The 18,859-nt window shown below is 36.1% G+C and overlaps 1 protein-coding gene across 4 annotated transcripts in view; it reads right to left on the bottom strand.

Moving 5' to 3' along the window:
• Positions 1–3,925: 3,925 nt before the first annotated feature.
• The window catches only part of LOC122017016 (probable WRKY transcription factor 21), a 34,194-nt gene continuing 19,260 nt past the window's right edge, over positions 3,926–18,859 (bottom strand). The window contains exons 4-7 of one of the 4 annotated variants that reach the window (XM_042574472.1): positions 5,840–6,113; positions 4,814–5,625; positions 4,613–4,738; positions 3,926–4,354 (exon numbers count right to left, since the gene is read on the bottom strand). In XM_042574472.1, the coding sequence (XP_042430406.1) occupies positions 4,210–4,354; positions 4,613–4,738; positions 4,814–5,565 (1,023 nt within the window). In that variant the 5' untranslated portion in view covers positions 5,566–5,625; positions 5,840–6,113 and the 3' untranslated portion in view covers positions 3,926–4,209. The remainder of the gene's footprint in view (positions 4,355–4,612; positions 4,739–4,813; positions 5,626–5,839; positions 6,114–18,859) is intronic. The other 3 variants (XM_042574473.1, XM_042574474.1, XM_042574475.1) reach the window with 3 other exon arrangements.

Below are 18,859 nucleotides of genomic sequence, written 5' to 3'. Positions count from 1 at the left end.
CTTTTTAATAGGTAGGCATTAACACGTTCAAAGAATTGAACTCGTTAAAACTACAAGATTATTAAAAAGTTTCCACGATGACATTAACGCTTCAAGCATTAACGTCATTGTGGAAGCCTTAAGTCATGAGTTAAATGATAATATATAAATCTGATTATTAACCATAATCACGCACTCATATTTCATTTAAACAGGTCTGATCTGTTTTTTATCAAATGATAGTGCATGAAATATGAAGATTACTATTTTTTTCTTTATACATCTTTCAATATTTTTTGAATTTATTATATATATTCATTTGAAACCTTCACAAATATATATATGTGAACGTTCATTTCATCACTCAAGCTTACTCTTTTTTTTGTAAAAAAAAATCTTTTCTAAAATTTTAAAACATAAATGCATAACAAATTGAAAAAATATAGTGTTAGTTGATGGGAGTAAACTGATATACTTTTAAACTTGTTGGAGTATTTTTAAAAAATAGATAAATTAGTAAAATAGTAAGATTTGTATAAGGAACAATTTCAAGAGACTGTTGAAGGATAGATATATAAATTTATATTGAATCATTTTATTTTTTTATGGGTTTTATTATCTTATGTATCTATTTTCTTGAGATTTTTTGTCCTGTATTTTTTTCTCTATAGATATATATAGTTTTACGAGTAAAAATCAAAAGACCGTTTTTTTATTATCCTTTTCATAAAAGAGCATTTTTTTAAAAAAAACATCAAAATAATATTTTAATATATTTTTTTATTTTAAAAATACTCTCATTTCAATGTCATTTGTTATAGTAAATTTCTTTATATTATACCAATTACACCGCAACAATATTAGAATAAAGACATTTTTATTAATAGAAAAACTGATAGACCATGTAATACAGGATCTAAGGGATTAATTTGGTCTAAAATTTTTTTATTAGTCAAGATAAATTGAGAAATATTTATTATAAATAACTCAAAATTTTAGCATTACATTGTTAAAAAAATATGATGAATTAGATAACATCGAATTTAGGACGATTGATTTGATTTTATGAAAAAATTTTATTGACTATTAGAATACATCGAGAAGTACTCATAAATAATCTAAAAGTCTAACATTCTATAATTACACGTCTTATTTAAATAATTTTTTTTTATAAATATCTTAGAGTTAGGGATCAGATTGTGAATATTTAGAAGATAACATGATATCTTCAGTTATACCATAATTATCAATTAATACCGGAGCTGCTATGAGTTTGATGAACACCCTCTTTTAACTTTTAATTTTTAATTTTTAATTTTATCAAGTTTACATTTTTTTTGAATAAAAAATATTTTAATATAATATTATTTTATATATAATACTTTTGATCAAATTGAAGTAATTTTAGTTTATGTTATATCAACTATATTGTAGTTGGTCCAATAACACTAAAATAAAAATAATTTTAAAATAAAAAATTTGTTATGTACTACTTTGACATTTCAAAAAATAATAATAATAATAATAATAATAATAATAAGGAGAAGACATGACCTTTTAATTTTTATCCTAATTTCATAAATAATATACATTCATTACAAATAATTTGAAACATTTGTAGAGAAGATATTTATGTCAATGTAAATTTATATAAAATAATTAAAAAAATATTTTTATATATTTTTTAAAAATAATTTTCATAATTTATAAGGTTACTTATTATCCTATCCAAAAGTCGAAGAGATGGATGCTGGAATATGATGCTCCTGCTGACCGCTAGCTGACTCTTCTCGGATCTGCAACCACATACTACGTCAGTGCTCAGGGAAGGAGTCTCAGGCAATGACCCTCCGACGCTCAAATCAGTCTCTTACGAAGCAAGAAGAAGAAGAAGCAACGAGAACTATAGCGCAACAGTAGAATATCGTATACCTCCATCAATTTCGAACCCCCCTTTATATAGGACTCCTGTAGCGAGTGTGCACGTTTCTCCAAGCGAGCACGCTTCCCCAAGCTTTCCCTGAAAAGACATGTCAGTAAAGTGTCCTTGACATAGTACCTTAACAGGCCGAGCATGTCTCTGAAGTGGCAGTGGAAACTTCTGCCGTACGATCTTCTGTTTGACCATGTTGCCTATCAGCGACACTAGCTCCCAAAAGAATGTCGAAAGATAGCGTGCTCTGTTTGTTGTTGGCCTGAGCGGGATGGTCGCTCGGCTAGGATTCCGATGTCCCATGCTGCCACTGGGCCAAGCAAGATAGCCGCTCGGTCAAGCTCCATTGTCCTGCGCTATCTGTCATTGAGCCAAGCGGGATAGCCGCTCGACCTCCATTCCACTGTCCACTCGACTGATGTCAAGGATTGCTGTCAGGCCGAACGGAGGAGCCGCTCGGTCCTGCTTCTATGCACCGCCTCCTTTGATGCTCCCTTTTGAGCGTCGAGTACTCAGCGTGTTGCCGAGTCATAGGTGATGTCGGGTCGACCACCCTTCCTCCCGATCGGGAGACCCACTAGCCCGATCGGTTGGTGATATCTGAACATTAACTATCTTGATTTTGACCTCCACCGTAATGGACCTTTTTCGTAGGATAGACCCCTCCTCATCACCGTATCAACTTATAACTTTAAAAAGATTAAGCTATATAATATAAAATGTTCTTAACCTTATTATAATTAATCCAATTTGTTATACAATTCAATCCATATCATCATCCACTTGAGTATTTAAGTCTGGCCATAGATTTTACATTTGCTAATGGTATTTAAAATTGAGTTGGATAATATTATCGATAATATCCAATATTAATTGCCCTAATCACCTGATGACTTCATTACCTATACTAATCATGATGGAAATTAGGCAGAGTGCGGAACTCTTTTGTCATATCACCCACCAAACCTTCCTAGATGAATAATAATAATTATTATTATTTTTTAAAAAAATAAAAAACTTCCTTTGTGGTGATGCTTCATGGATTTCTCCAAAGCATCCGTCACCAAATCCCACTTCCAACAGATCAAAGATTTCCTCAAAATTAATAAGTTGGTGATGGTGGAAAAGCAAGTGGAATCCTCAATCAAATCTTTCACAAGCACTTTGAAGGTCCATGTAGTCACTATCAACGGAGGTGATGAGGCAATCAACCATTACATTTTTAAAAAAAAGTTAGGCTTCGCATGAGATAGATAGATAGATAGATACCTGTGTGATAGTTGGTATGTGTCTCCGACAACTTACAGTGACATGAATGACTAATTTGAAATACTTCAAATCCAAAAACATTCACTCTTGCAACAAGAGGAAGGGATTAAGATTCTTTTGGATCACGAAATTGTGTATTTCCACACTTCTTCTCTTCGTTTGGCCAGTTAAATCTTTAGTTTCTATCTTCTGTATTGCCCTTCTTCACTAGTAAATAGAATGTTGCAACTATCTTCTCTTTCGATTTTCTATCTTCCCCCGGATACCTATCTCTTCACTTTTCTCTTTCCCTATTAAACATACCCTAGCGCAATCCAACTAATCAAAGACTAGGAGCACTACCAAGAGTATAACATATTTGATATATAAGCGTGCATTGTGAAGAATCTTAACTTCAACATGTTCTATGAGCCTCTTTTGATGAAAATCTCTATGAGCCTACCTTTGATACTATATGGAATTGAGTGAAGTTTAATGTGTCCTAAAATGACTAGTCACTTGAGAGAGGGAGTCGACGGTTGATGTCTAAAATGTATGACATAATGAACCACCAAACTTGTCTAATTTGCAGTAGGTTATAGAAGGCTCCTGATTGAGAAAAGGGCCACTAAGGAAGCACACAAGTACTGGCACAGCCTTATCTTTGTTCAATTCTGGTGGACAACAACACGCAGGCATCAAGCAATGGCATGAAATGATCGAAAGTGGAATGCATCAAGCAAGCAATGGAGACTCTTACCTAAATGAAGTGGAATGCAGAACCACAAAAATCCACTGCCTGACTCATTCTCCATTCTCAACTTCACAAAGTTCTGCTTTTGTGACATTGATTCTACTTCCCATTTCTGGATCAGTGTTTCGATAACATTTTAATACATTAGCACTCACTCGAGGAAGAAGATGCTGGAATTTGGTGCAGCTCGTGTCCCGACCCTTGGCATGTGGCGTTGTGACCCCAAAAAGGAAGGTGGCATGACAGATCTTTGCCAGGGGCAGCATTACTGATGAAGAAATCTCTTTTAAAGTTGTTACATCTGGGCAGGCTGAGTTATCAATCGGGTGTGGTTGTGCTCGCCTTCGTAGGTAACAATGAGCATCGAAGGGTCTTCCACACACCTTTCAACATGTTTCCTTGCAGGGCAGCCCCTCATGTTGCTGCATTTATAGTATCCCCTACATTTGTATTTTCAGATAAAATTCAGTTGTGAAATTTTCGCTGAAACAAAAGAATAAGCAGTTTCACACAACAAAAACATAAACTGATTGGTTCGGAGAAATTTAAAGACAAAGTGTTTTATGAAACCAAAAACTCCAATTGTTGATTGTGCTTATAACCTTGTTAGTTAGTAATGAGTATAGCAGCTCAGATAAAAAAGAAAAATAAAAAATAACAAGTATCTGAATGGTGACTGATGTATGATGATAAAATACCTAGGATAAGGGGAGCCCTTTATTGGCTTTTGCCCATACTTCCTCCAAGAATACTCATCGGAAGGGATGCTAGCATGCTTATTACTGATAGCAGGCACCTTAATGGACCTCTTAATTCTTAGCTTCCTACAAATAATACATGTGACAAGCATTAAACTGAATGTCTTCAACCATAGTCTCATTTAACATCCATAACTTTACCTTCTCTTCGAGCAATGACACCGACCAGTCGTGGCACATTTTCCATTTCCATCTTCCCCTATACACACACACCTCCGCTTAGGAGGATGGTGTAGGTTCATTAGATCAGATGATACTGGTCCACCAATTAGATGGAATGATTTTCCATCCATGCTCGCTGCACTGCCATTCATGCTCAGCGACGACAAGAAGGATCTAGTGGTTGAGGTAGATGGCATGTGACTCGAACCCTCAAATTTGAAGTTAATGATGCAATTACTCCTCTGAAACATGTCTGCCTGATGATTCATCTTCTGGGGAAATCGAAACCTTGGATCATGCTGCGGTTGGTGCTGAAGAAATTGGTGTTCACTCGGAGACAAAGCTTGTTGATTGAGTTGGTTCTCAAGGAAGCTTCTTTGAGATGCTCGGAATTGGTTCCTAGCACTCGAATCCAAAACTTGTATTTTCGCCTCTAAAATTTCTCTTTGGAGTTGTGGTGGGTTGGAAGTGTGATCCATCTTGGGTAACAACTGATGGTCCAATAAGAGCTTATGATTGGAGGTGGATGCAACTTTGTTGCCAACCCTAATTCTTCCATGGCCAGAACTTTTGCCCAGCAAAGAGATAACCTTTCTGAAACCTGCAATAGCATCTCCTGTCTCAGACAACAAATTTCCAGATTGGGCTTGATCTTGAGGCCGGGAGAGGAGGCTCAAGACTCTGTGGCAACTCTCCACTGCAGCTCTGCTTGCTTTCTCCACCTCCTCCATCTCTAAATTAACCCTAAAAGTCCCATCTTTAGGGCATCAGTGGAATATGAGAAGTCCCGACTGCAAACAATAAGAACTGTCTAAGAATCTGCCCATTGTAGAGGCTAAAGCTGATTGAGTTAGATAAGAAGGGATCTAAACGAAGAACAACAAATTCCAGCAATTTGTTTACGTAAAAGACACGATGTTGAAACCAAAACCTGCTTCCGATGATCAAAGAAAAAAACAGAAAAAATATCATCAAGGTCATATTTTGGCCACGGAAAGAACTGACCTTGGAGGCGAGAAGTAGGAACCCTAGAGTTAGGTGGTGGTGGCGGCGTCGTCGGCGGAGGAGGAGGTGGTGGCGGCCTTCCGATGGCGTCCGTGAGGTTCGGAGCTGTGAATGGAAGCACCCACAGCAGAAGCGGTTCGCCTCCTCTTCATTACTTTAATATGCGGGTCGAGGAGCACGAAGATGTTATATTTAGTAATAAGAGGGGCTTATTTTTAAAATTATTGTCTTTTGCATTTTACCCCCTGGATATCACCTAAGTTCCTGAACGTCCCTTAAAGAAAATAGACGAAAATTAAAAGGAATCCTTTAATTATTAAAATTGTCAACAAACTCTATTTTTTTAAAAGAAAAATAAAAGTAAAATCCATCACAACACCCCACAACTATCTCACACCATTAAAAATAAATAAATCAAAACTAATTCCTTGTTTTTTATTAGAATTTAATCCTTTAAATCATGTAATATCAAGTACAATTTAACAGTAAGAAAATTCATAAGAATATATAAATTTATGTGTTTTCTAATAGGACACTTTATCAATCATGCTCTTGATTTTCGAGTATTATATTTTGACTTTTTAATATATACATTTTACTAATAAAAATAACTATTATATTATATAAAAAATAAATTAATTTCATTTAATTAAAAAATTATACATAGAACACAATTACATTAAACTTAATCAAATTTCAAATCATAATAGCCAATTATAATATTATAACAATCAATTAATTATTGTTACAATAATTTTATAGTAAATTAAATCCCTATTGAAACAGTTTTGAACAAGTTTGAACCATTTTAACCAAGTTGATCAAGAATTTTATATTTTAAGTTTTTATCAAATTGAATTAATTTATTTTTATATGTTATAATAACTACTTATAGATGTTACAATGATATTAACATATATAATATAATCATCTTTTATTATAATACAATGATATTAACATAAAGATATCTTTGTATGAGAAATATGAATAGGGAGATTTTTAATTTTTTATTTAAAAAAGTTTGAAGCCTTTTAATAATTTAAATAATTAGGGGTGTTGTTTTTAAATCTTTGCTCAAAAAAATAATCGACGAGTTGAATTTCATTATTATTAATTTTTTTACAATTTGTCTTATTTTATGTCCCATTGAGCTATATATATACATGGGCATGCTAAATATAAAATGAATTTAGCAAAAATGTTGACTCTAGATATTAATAAGTTGAAATTTTTTCCATCTCATGGACGCATAAGATGATTATTAAATTGTATAATATCTTAAAAAATCCTTTTATCAGCAGTTTAAATCTTTTGGTTAAAAGTTTTATTTTTCTAAAAAAAATCATAGTCACTATTAAAAGACAAATATTAAATAAAAATGTGACACGACTCGATCGACCATGACAACACCTAAATGGAGCCTACGGTTCTTGGCCTAGCAAAGAGTGAAGGGGATGTCTCTTAAGTATGCTACAAAATTAAATCATTTTGTTTCCCGGGATGAATGGGCAGCCGTGAGGTGCCTTTTTAATTTCCAGAATCGAATATCAGCCTTTAAATTAATAAATAAATTTCTCTAAAAATGTTATGCTAATAGATCATTATTACGAATATTTCCTTATTTATTCTAATGATTAATTGAAAATTTTTATAAGATTAAATTGATCATCCTAGAATTAATTAATCAACATAAACTAAACATCTACAAGACATTTAAGATTCAAATATTAATTATAACATACTACAAGACATTTTCCTTCCGTAAATGAGAAATTTAAGAATACTAACCATTTCAGATAAGACACCTATTAATACTTTCCTATTTATTCTTATAGTCAATGAAAAATTTTTATGAATAAGATCAATATCAACCATTCAAAGTACTGAATAACTAAATTAAAAATAATCATAAAGAGTATAATTCATGAGTTTAATATAAACCATAAGTGAAATATATTTTTTTACACGAACCTATAAATATAATGTTTCTTATCTTTATCTTAAAACAATTCTGCTATTTTCTTTTAATGGTCGATGTTTTCACCTCTTTTTTAATGGTCAATCTGATAAATAAATACTATGATGTGCATTAGTTTTCTCAAAATAGATTATATGAATATTTCTTTAGAATAATCATTTTAATGGTTATGTCACTAATCCTACTTCTTAATTAAATGATTTGTTTCAAAATTCCATTTGCATAAAGATGAACGCTGCCTTTTCAATTTCTCATATACTTACTCAAGTCTTAAATTTGACCAATTAATAAATAATTTTTTAATGAACAATTGACTTAAAAAATAGATGAGGTTGATTTAAAAATGGCTTTCAAAATTAATAGGCATAAATTAATACCTAATGTTAAAAATAAGAACAAATTTCGATGAAAAAAAAAGGCAGATCCCATTAAATTAAATAAATTTGGAAAATATTAGAGTGGCTGAGAATCCAAAGCCTTGAGATAATGATTATGTCGGATACTAATTAAGGAAATAATTTTGACATCGACACGATTAGGATCACTCGATTGCCAAAAGATTCCCCTTGTGTTTTTTATGCATGATAAAAAAAATGGAGGAGAAAATCGTATCATTTTAAATTACAACAAAGCACACTTAAATTCCGAAAAGACCGTCTAGAGGATGTTTGACTGAGCTTATAAGCTCTCTAAAATAGCTTATAAACTATTTTGAAACTTATAAGCTCTTCAAATTTGTTTGATAAATTTTTTTTCAAATAACTTATAAGCTATCAAAATAAATTATTTTGGAGCTTATAAGCTATTTTTAAAAAGTATGGAAGATCCTACTTTTTTAAAAAAGATTTTATTTTAATAATTTGTTTCTCTAAAATATCCTTATATAATTTCATAAATCCACATCTTATCCTCCATAAATTTTTATAAGCCTAATATCTTTTTATTTCCGCCGACTTTTCTTCCAACGTTGTGTCATCTTCTCCGTCAACGCCTCTTTCTAATTTTCTCTCCCCTGGTGCAGAAATTTGCCCAAACCCCTCAATTAATAAAAATCTCAAAACCCTCTATTAATAGTATTATATCATTTTTGTTAATTTTATTAATAAAAAGTTCTTATAATACTAAACACATCAATATCTTTAAGTTGATTGTAATAAGTTCACCCAAACATTTTAACAACGTATTTTTAAAATAAGACCTAACAACTTATAAGCTCCTAAAATAACTTATAAGTTGTACGAGTTTATAAGCTGTTTTTAATAAGTTTAGTCAAACACCCTCTAACTTTCAAAGATCATATTAGTTTTTCCATTTTATCCCCATGTCAATTAATATAGTGCTATATTTAAAGAATAATATTATTATGGTGATGAATTTTTAAAATTCAATACCTGCTTCAAAAATTTTAAAATCAGTATTTTGAAAATCAACATCACAAGAACAACACCACCGTAATTGAGGAGTATAAAATGAAAAATAATTATGGAAATTTAAAACTTAAAAGGCCGATTTAGTCGTCTAAGATAAGTCAAAATTTGAAGGTCAATAAGTCAACATTTCACCTATCACATTAAAAATCCTTGTCTTTCATCATAATATTGTTATTATTATCGACACGTGCTATGTTATTATATGGATTTTTTTTTTACTTCAACCACATTCTCATATTGACCCTTAAATTATGTAAGAGGCTTGTAAATTTAAGGGGACAAAAGTGCAAAATTTATTAATTGATGGTAAATAAATGTGGCATTTATTCTATTAAATTATTAACGTGGGCTCAATAAAAAGTTTAGTAAAGTTTTTAATAAATAAATTTGATAAGAAAATAAATAAACTCGGACACAATTTCAAATATTTGAATATTTAAATGTAAACATATAGTTCTAATATCTCACTTGAAAAATGAGACACAAATCTATTGTTAAATCAAACAATGGATTAATTCCACAAATGAAAACAAGGATTATAACTTATAATTAGTACAAATCCTATCAATTATCTTAATACATAAAAGCAATTTTTCCTCCATCCTACACTTTGTCTAAGTTTCTACGTATCTATTTTAAAGTACCATGTTTATGGATAGAGCACTCCATTTCATCTCAATGTCTCAATTTAGTTTTGATCATTATGTTGCTTATGCTATTCGATAGACGATCGCTTAAAGAGAGTTGTGAAGACAACCGACCATGAAATCGTAGCCGAGCCAAGTTGGTTGTGAAATCGCAACTAAGCAGTGACCGCTCGACAAACTCAATTATAATTTCGCAACGGTCTCCGCTATCTCTTCAAGGTGGCAAAAGATGAATATGTTCGTCCCTAGTACCCCCGTTAATCCATCTCAGGGTCAACATAAAAGAAAAAATTATTGAATATTGGGACCTTAAATGGACCAAAACGATTTTGAGGAAGGAAGTCATCAATTGTTGAAAGTCGTAATTGACTTCAAAATTGAAATCTACGATTCGCGTAGATAGATTTAGACTATTAATTTGCTCAAAACCGATTAAGGGTGAATAAGAAATTAATGTTTAAAGTCGGCCCAAAATAACATTAATTATTCATTAATAAAGTGCATGGGAGAATAGTCCCACATCGGAAATTCTCGATGTGTATTCTCTACTTATTAATGAAGATGTGTTAATGGAGTTAACACAGAAATAAAGGACAGGTGCTCCCTTAGCCCAGGGCGAGCAGGTGCTCGCACCTGTGAGCCCGCCACCCGCCACGTGCGCAATGGGCGCTTTGCACTTTGCACTTACGCATCGTCGCGAGGAGCATTGAGGAGCTTAAAGAATGGATGACTACTGTTGATCAACGTTGATCAAATAGGTATGATGGATCGCTTGTGATGCGATCTAGAGCGTTGGATCGCAAAGAGTAATGATCTGACGGCTTGGGATGAGACTTAATCTGAAGCATCGAATCAATGGATCCAGATCCGATGGCCGATGACAATTGGCGAGATCTGAGGGTCACAACTCCTCAGATCGGATGGATGAAATTGAAGTGGGCTTGGAGAAGAGTTACAACCCTTCAGAATGAATGATCTAGATCGATCCAGCCTAAAGAACACATCCACTCACCCAAAGGACACTCAACCTCTTCTTTCAGTATAAATAGAACCCTCCAGATGAGTGAATAATCACTCAATCCTCTCATCTCTTCCTCAAGCATTCATCTCATCTTGTGCATTCAAGAGTCCAAGAAGTCTACTAGAAGGTTTGCTGGTCTCAGAAGTCGGAGTGCTACGATTCCGAGACGTTCGTCGTCGTTGTATCTTGGGAACGAATTGCAACAATCCGTTAAGCACCGTAGCGAAATCGTTTACGGAGATAGTGTCGAACACTAGCCTCGACGATCAGTTTGCATACTCCAAAAGCTACCCGGGATAAACAGTCGTAAACGATATTTCGTGCAAACTGATATGGCTACCAACGACATTCCTACGGCCGTTCCGACCGTCATTCCGACGGCCGTTCCGACCGTCATTCCGACCGCCATTACGACAACCATTCCGCACGGAGAAAAGCCGGAGAAATTCACCGGAACCGACTTCAAAAGATGGCAGCAGAAGATGCTGTTTTATCTAACAACGCTAAACCTTGTACGATTTTTGCACGAAGACACGCCAGCCGCTACGGAAGGTAGTAAGGCTGCTAGCGATGCGTGGTCTCACGGAGATTTTCTGTGCCGCAATTATATACTCAACGCCTTGGACAACACGTTATATAACGTATATTGTTCTCTGGAGACGGCAAAATCTTTGTGAGAATCCCTTGAGAAGAAATACAAGACCGAAAATGCTGGATTGAAGAAATTCATCGTCGATCGGTTTCTAGATTTCAAGATGGTGGACTCAAAAAGCGTCTCATCTCAAGTCCAAGATATGCAATTAATACTGCATGATCTGGACGCCGAAGGCATGAAGCTGAACAAGACATTCGCAGTTGATGCGGTAATTGAGAAACTCCCTCCGTCATGGAAGGATTTCAAGAATTATCTAAAGCACAAGCAAAAGGAGATAGGGCTGCAAGACCTGATCCTGAGGCTACGAATAGAGGAGGATAATCGAAAGTTATCCGACTCCAGAGGAACCAAGCGGACTATAGACGAAATGTCCAACCTGGTCGAGCCGAACGCTAAAAAGCCGAAGCAGTTCAAAAAGAAGGCTCAAGCAAAGAAGTTCAAAGGCTCCTGCTACAACTATGGAAAGGCAGGACACCTGTCCAATGACTGCAGACGCCCAAAGAAACCAACCAAGGAGCCAAAGGATGCTGCGAATCATGTCGCAACCTCTCTTGAGGACTTGGATCTCACTGCGATTGTATTTGAAGCCAACTTGGTGGATACCAACCCGAAGCAGTGGTTCATTGATACTGGAGCAACTCGTTATATCTGTTCCGATAAGGCGATGTTATCCAAGTATACTTCGATAAATGGCAGGAAGCTCTATATAGGTAATTCCACGACATCGCCAATTGTTGGACTCGGAAAGGTTGTTCTGAAGATGACGTCCGGAAAGGAGCTAACCCTCATTGATGTACTCTATATTCCCGACATCAGTAATAACCTAGTTTCTGGAGCAGCATTGGTCAAGGTCGGATTTAGGCTAGTGTTCCAGTCAGACAACTTTGTACTTACGAAGAATGGTGTCTTCGTAGGAAATGGGTACCTAGAAAAGGGTCTATTCAAAATGGTTGTAATGCCTGTACTCCGAAATTTTGATGGTAATAAAATAAATGCTTCCAGCTATGTTGTTGAGTGTTTTAATTTATGGCATGATCGACTCGGACATGTGCATAATAATACTCTCAAACGTCTCGTCAAATTAAATTTATTACCAAACATCAATGTTGACGGAACACACAAATGTGAAGTGTGCGTGGAAGCGAAAATGACGAAACTACATTTTCATTCGGTGGAAAGGACAACAACTCCTCTAGAGTTAATACATGATGATCTATGTGACTTGAAATTTGTGCAAACAAGAGGAGGTAAAAAATATTTTATTACTTTTATCGATGACTGCACAAAGTTCTGTTATGTCTTTCTTTTAAGAAGTAAAGACGAAATCCTAGAGGCGTTCAGAACCTATAAAACAGAAGTTGAAAACCAACTTGACAAACGAATTAAAATAATTCGAAGCGATAGAGGTGGAGAATATGGTGCACCGTTTGATGAATTTTGTACAGAATCTGGCATTATCCATCAAACAACGGCGCCTTACTCACCTCAATCAAACGGTGTTGCCGAACGTAAAAATCGGACACTAAAAGAAATGATGAATGCTTTGTTGATAAATTCAGGCTTACCTCAAAACTTGTGGGGGAAGCAATATTATCGGCAAATCACATTCTCAACAGAATCCCTCATAAGAAAAATGATAAAACTCCATATGAACTATGGAAAGGTCGCGAGCCATCGTACAAATACCTGAAAGTGTGGGGGTGCTTGGCAAATGTCGAAGTACCTAAACCAAAACAAGTAATGATCGGACCTAAAACGTTCGATGCGATATTTGGCGGATATGCCCATAATAGTAGTGCATATCGTTTCCTAGTTCACAAATCAGACATTCCTGATATACATGTGGGAACAACCATAGAATCTCGGAATGCGATATTCTTTGAAAACGTATTCCCAAATAAAAAGGGAAACGGTGAAAGTGATAACAACGAAAGTTCAAACAAAAATGACGTTACTGAATTTAGCTGTTATAAAAGAACTATTGACGATCAAAGTGAAGAGCCACGTCGTAGCAAAAGGGCTAGAGTTGAGAAATCGTTCGGGCCAGATTTCATGACTTTCATGTCAGAAATGAAACCAAGAACATTAAGTGAAGCTCTCTCTAAACCCGATGCTCCAATGTGGAAAGAAGTTGTCAATAGTGAAATTGAGTCTATCATGAATAATCATACTTGAGAGTTAGTAGACCTTCTTTCTGGTAATAAACCATTAGGTTGTAAGTGGATACTAAAACGTAAGTATAAAGCTGATGGATCAATTGACAAGTATAAGGCCAGACTTGTAGCCAAGGGGTACAAGCAAGAGGAAGGCCTTAATCACTTCGATACATACTCACCGGTGACAAGGATTACGTCCATACGAGTGCTAATAGCCATTGCAGCACTGTATGACCTTGAAATACATCAAATGGATGTTAAGACTGCGTTCTTAAATGGTGAGTTGGAAGAAGAAATTTATATGGAGCAACCCGAAGGGTTCATGGCTCCTAGAAATGAGAAAAAGGTGTGTCGACTTGTTAAGTCGTTGTACGGACTTAATCAAGCGCCTAAACAATGGCACGAAAAATTTGACAAAGTAATGCTGTCAAACGAATTCAGAATAAATGAATGTGACAAATGCATTTATGTCAAAAACACACCTGAAGGCTATGTAATTGTCTGTCTATACGTAGACGACATGCTAATAATGGGCAATAATCATGATGTAATCATGACTACAAAGAAAATGTTGACCAGAAATTTTGATATGAAAGATATGGGTCAAGCAGATGTTATATTGGGAATTAAAATTTTCAGGACATCAGAAGGGATAGTTTTAACACAATCCCATTATGTAGAATCTGTATTGAAAAAATTCAATGCGTACGATCTCTCTACAGTGAAAATACCTATGGATCTAAGTCAACACTTAGCGAAAAATTATGGTGAGACCATATCACAGTTGGAATATTCTCGGATAATAGACAGTTTGATGTATCTCACAAACTGCACACGTCCGGATATTGCCTGTACGGTCAACAAACTGAGTCGTTTTACGAGTAATCCAAACGACACCCATTGAAAAGCATTGATGCGAGTTCTCAGATATTTGAAATATACTATGAACTATGGATTACATTATGGAAAATATCCCGCTGTGTTGGAAGGATATTGTGATGCTAATTGGATATCAGATACAAAAGACTCCAAATCCACTAGTGGATATGTATTCACGATCGATGGGGGAACAGTATTTTGGAAATCCACTAAGCAGACTTGCATTGCTCGGTCAACTATGGAATCCGAGTTTATAGCACTAGACAAAGCAACTGAGGAAGCTGAATGACTGCGAAATTTCTTGGAAGATATTCCGAGCTGGATGAAACCTGTGCCTGCCGTACTAATCCACTGTGATAGTCAATCGGCGATTGGAAGGGCACAGAGTAATATGTATAATAGGAAGTCACGACATATACGTCGTAGACATAATACCATTAGGCAGTTGATCTCGAATGGAGTGATTGCAATCGACTATGTTAAGTCCAAAGATAATTTGGCAGATCCTCTAACGAAGGGGTTGAGTCGAGATCAAGTATACTGCTCATCAAGAGGAATGAGATTAAAAATCTACAACTGAAAACGACTGTAGCGGTAACCCAACCTTGTTGACTGGAGATCCCAAGATCTTGGTTCAATGGGACAACGAAGTTACAGAATTTATGGTCCAGCACATTAGATAGTTTATCTCTATCCCAATCCTAGGATGAATTTGTGCTGTCCTACCTCATGTAGTGAGGTTAAGCTTATGTTTTTAGTGACTTCTATACCTGATAAGGTGGAGTATGGTAGGATACTCTTGATAGAAGTGTCACCTATGTGAGTGTGAAGACAGGCCGCATCAATGAAACACTCATGAATCTAAGATGGTATCCATGGCTGAAACGGAACCAACCATGAGAACCTAAAGTAGGTGAGATAGATCTCTGTGTGGGTGTTATTGTCTAAGTATACACCAACAACTGAGCAGTTCAAGACATCACGTTCACTGCGCAGCCTAGTATACTCGATAGCATTTCACTACGGAAGGTTCAAAGCCACAAGCTACCTCTCCCGATGCAGTGACTTATCGATTGGACTCTTGTAAAGTGTCAACATGCATACACGCATTGCATTAATTTCCATTCATGTGGGGGATTGTTGGATATTGGGGCCTTAAATGGACCAAAACAATTTTGAGGAAGGAAGCCATCAATTGTTGAAAGTCGTAATTGACTTCAAAATTGAAATCTACGATTCGCATAGATAGATTTAGACTATTAATTTGCTCAAAACCGATTAAGGGTGAATGAGAAATTAATGTTTAAAGTCGGCCCAAAATAACATTTATTATTCATTAATAAAGTGCATGGGAGAATAGTCCCACATCGGAAATTCTCGATGTGTATTCTCTACTTATTAATGAAGATGTGTTAATGGAGTTAACACAAAAATAAAGGGCAGGTGCTCCCTTAGCCCAGGGCGAGCAGGTGCTCGCACCTGTGAGCCCGCCACCCGCCACGTGCGCAATGGGCGCTTTGTAGGCGCACTTTGCACCGTTGATCAACGTTGATCAAATAGGTATGATGGATCGCTTGTGATGCGATCTAGAGCGTTGGATCGCAAAGAGTAACGATCTGACGGCTTGGGATGAGACTTGATCTGAAGCATCGAATCAATGGATCCAGATCCGATGGCCGATGACAATAGGCGGGATCTGAGGGTCACAACTCCTCAGATCTGATGGATGAGATTGAAGTGGGCTTGGAGAAGGGTTACAACCCTTTAGAATGGATGATCTAGATCGATCCAGCCCAAAGAATACATCCACTCACCCAAAGGACACTTAACCTCTTCTTTCAGTATAAATAGAACCTCCCAGATGATGGAATAATCACTCAATCCTCTCTTCTCTTCATCAAGCATTCATCTCATCTTGTGCACTACGATTCCGAGACGTTCGTCGTCGTTGTATCTTGGGAACGAATTGCAACAATCCGTTAAGCACCGTAGCGGAGCAATATCGTTTACGGAGATAGTGTCGAACACTAGCTTCGACGATCAGTTTGCATACTCCAGAAGCTACCCGGGATAAACAATAATTGCGAACGATTACTAACCTTTGAAATAATGACTAACACATAAAAGAAACAATTATCTCGACTTTTTCAAAATTCAAATTTCATGATAACAACACCTCATATACTAACCACTAGACTATCTCGAAAGGACCTCCGCTACCTCTTCAAGTATTATAGGAAAGTAGACAGTGAAAGGAGGAGAGTATTTTTAAGAAATCAAATTCTGATATTGTAACGCCCGAAAATTCTCGAAACTGCATTATAAATATTTTATGATTTTTCTGGAATTTTTAGATATTTTTCCGGAATTTTCCGAGTAGCGGAAGCAGCAAAAATAATTAGAACCACAAAATAGCTTAGGCGGGAATCAAAACCGGAACCTCTCGGATCCGATAAGTTTTAGTTAGCCTTAGTAATCGGTGAACCCAGCAGGGCCATGCTGAAAGAAAGAGGAATCAATTATATTTATATTAGAGTTAGGTTCAATTATCCACTTAATATAAATAGAAGAGTTAGGTTGGGTTTGGTTTATTTTAGAATTTGGTTCGGCAAACTCCTCCCCTCCAAACCCTTACGCCAAACACCCTTCTTCTCTCCTTCTCTCGGCGCCAACCACAAGGAAGACCTAGGGTTCTCTCCCTAGGGCCCCAAGGACATCTTCCGGCGATAACTCCGGCACGAGGACGCTCTCCTTCGCGAGGGGAACGCTTAGACGCGAGAAAATCATCGAGAAGTCGTCTCCACCGGAATTCTAGCGAATAGAATTGTAAGGAAATTAGCGTACGAGGTAAGAAACCCCTCACCTGCAGTATAAGTAGTTCCGTTTAGGTTTTCTACGCATTAGTTTAGTTATATGCAGATTTTAATCAACGCATAGCGTGAAATTGACCCTCCTCGCAGGTTTAGGGATTTAGTGAGCACTTCTAGATGGGTCGGACACGTAATCCCTCTTCAGTGGGGGGTTTCTAGACGTTGTCGGGTGCCTAGAAGTGGTCTCCCTAATAGCGAGGAGAGTTGGAGCACACTAAGTGTTCGATAAAATAGTTAGTTAAGTAAAAATGCAAACTAGGCATTTTAACAGCTCAGTTGAATGCATTAGAAGCATCTAAATCAGTAAATCAGTTTATTCTAGCTTATATGGGACTACGGTCCAATGGGTGGGCTCCCACAGTCGCCTCTGGGTTCAGACAACCTAGCTCTAGGTTAAGATAACCTAGAAACAGCAAATTAGAACAGTTTAGCTATATTTAGTATTTTACTTTTCAGTTGGCACTGTACCGGATTATATATTCATTGGGTTGGACTCCCACAGTCGTCCCTAGGTTCAGATAACCTAGTAAACCCTACTAAATTCGGGAATTGCAAACCCGGGTTTAGTTAGGGATGCGCGCACAGTAAGTACAGTTGTCAGGCCCAACAGCACATGATTATTATTTTGAGCTACTATGCTATTAGTTTTCAAAACTCATAAAATCAGTTATGTTAGTTGAGTTTGATTTCAGCTTCAGGTTAGCTTCAGTTAGCTTAGTTCTCTATTATTGTTCTATGTGATTAGCCTGCTATGCCATGCTTCAGTTTACATGTTCAGTTATTTCAATTTATGCTTGCAACCATAGTATGTCATGCCAGTACATGTTTTCAAATAGCATTCTTTAAAAGCATGTTTGCATCGTTGCATGTTTTAGTGAGGTAGTTGGTTTCTTACTAAGCTTTAAGCTTACAGATTCTACTTTCCTTATATTGCAAATAAAGGTAAAGGGAAAATGGACTAGCAGAGGAAGCTGGAGTTCAATGCAAAGATGGTGTGTGTGACAGGAACTGGAATAAAAGATCCTCAGGGGTTTTAGCAAGCTTAAATAGTTGAATTCTTAGTATTTCTTCTTTCATGCATTTTTAGACCTTAGAATGTTTAAACCATGGGAGATTTATTTAGTTTGTTAGTAATTATGTTAGAATGCTGGTTAATAGTTGCTAGAATATATTCCAATTGATTTTAGAATTGTTGTGTGAGGTTTTGGCACGCCAGAGTGCTGAAATCAGAGTTTCAGGGTGAGATCAGAACCCAGATCGGTCTGCAGACCGATCAGAGCCGGGTTGTGCCGCTGGATCGGTCAGCTGACCGATCCAAGAGCGAACAAAGAGTTTATGGATCGGTCAGCCGACCGATCCAGAGGCGAACAGTGAGTACAGAGGT

The sequence above is a fragment of the Zingiber officinale genome, chromosome 8B, assembly GCF_018446385.1.
Source record: "Zingiber officinale cultivar Zhangliang chromosome 8B, Zo_v1.1, whole genome shotgun sequence".
NCBI classification, from domain to species: Eukaryota; Viridiplantae; Streptophyta; class Magnoliopsida; order Zingiberales; family Zingiberaceae; genus Zingiber; species Zingiber officinale.
The sequence above is the reverse complement of the archived record's forward strand: the minus strand, read 5'-3'. Positions and strand labels throughout refer to the sequence as shown.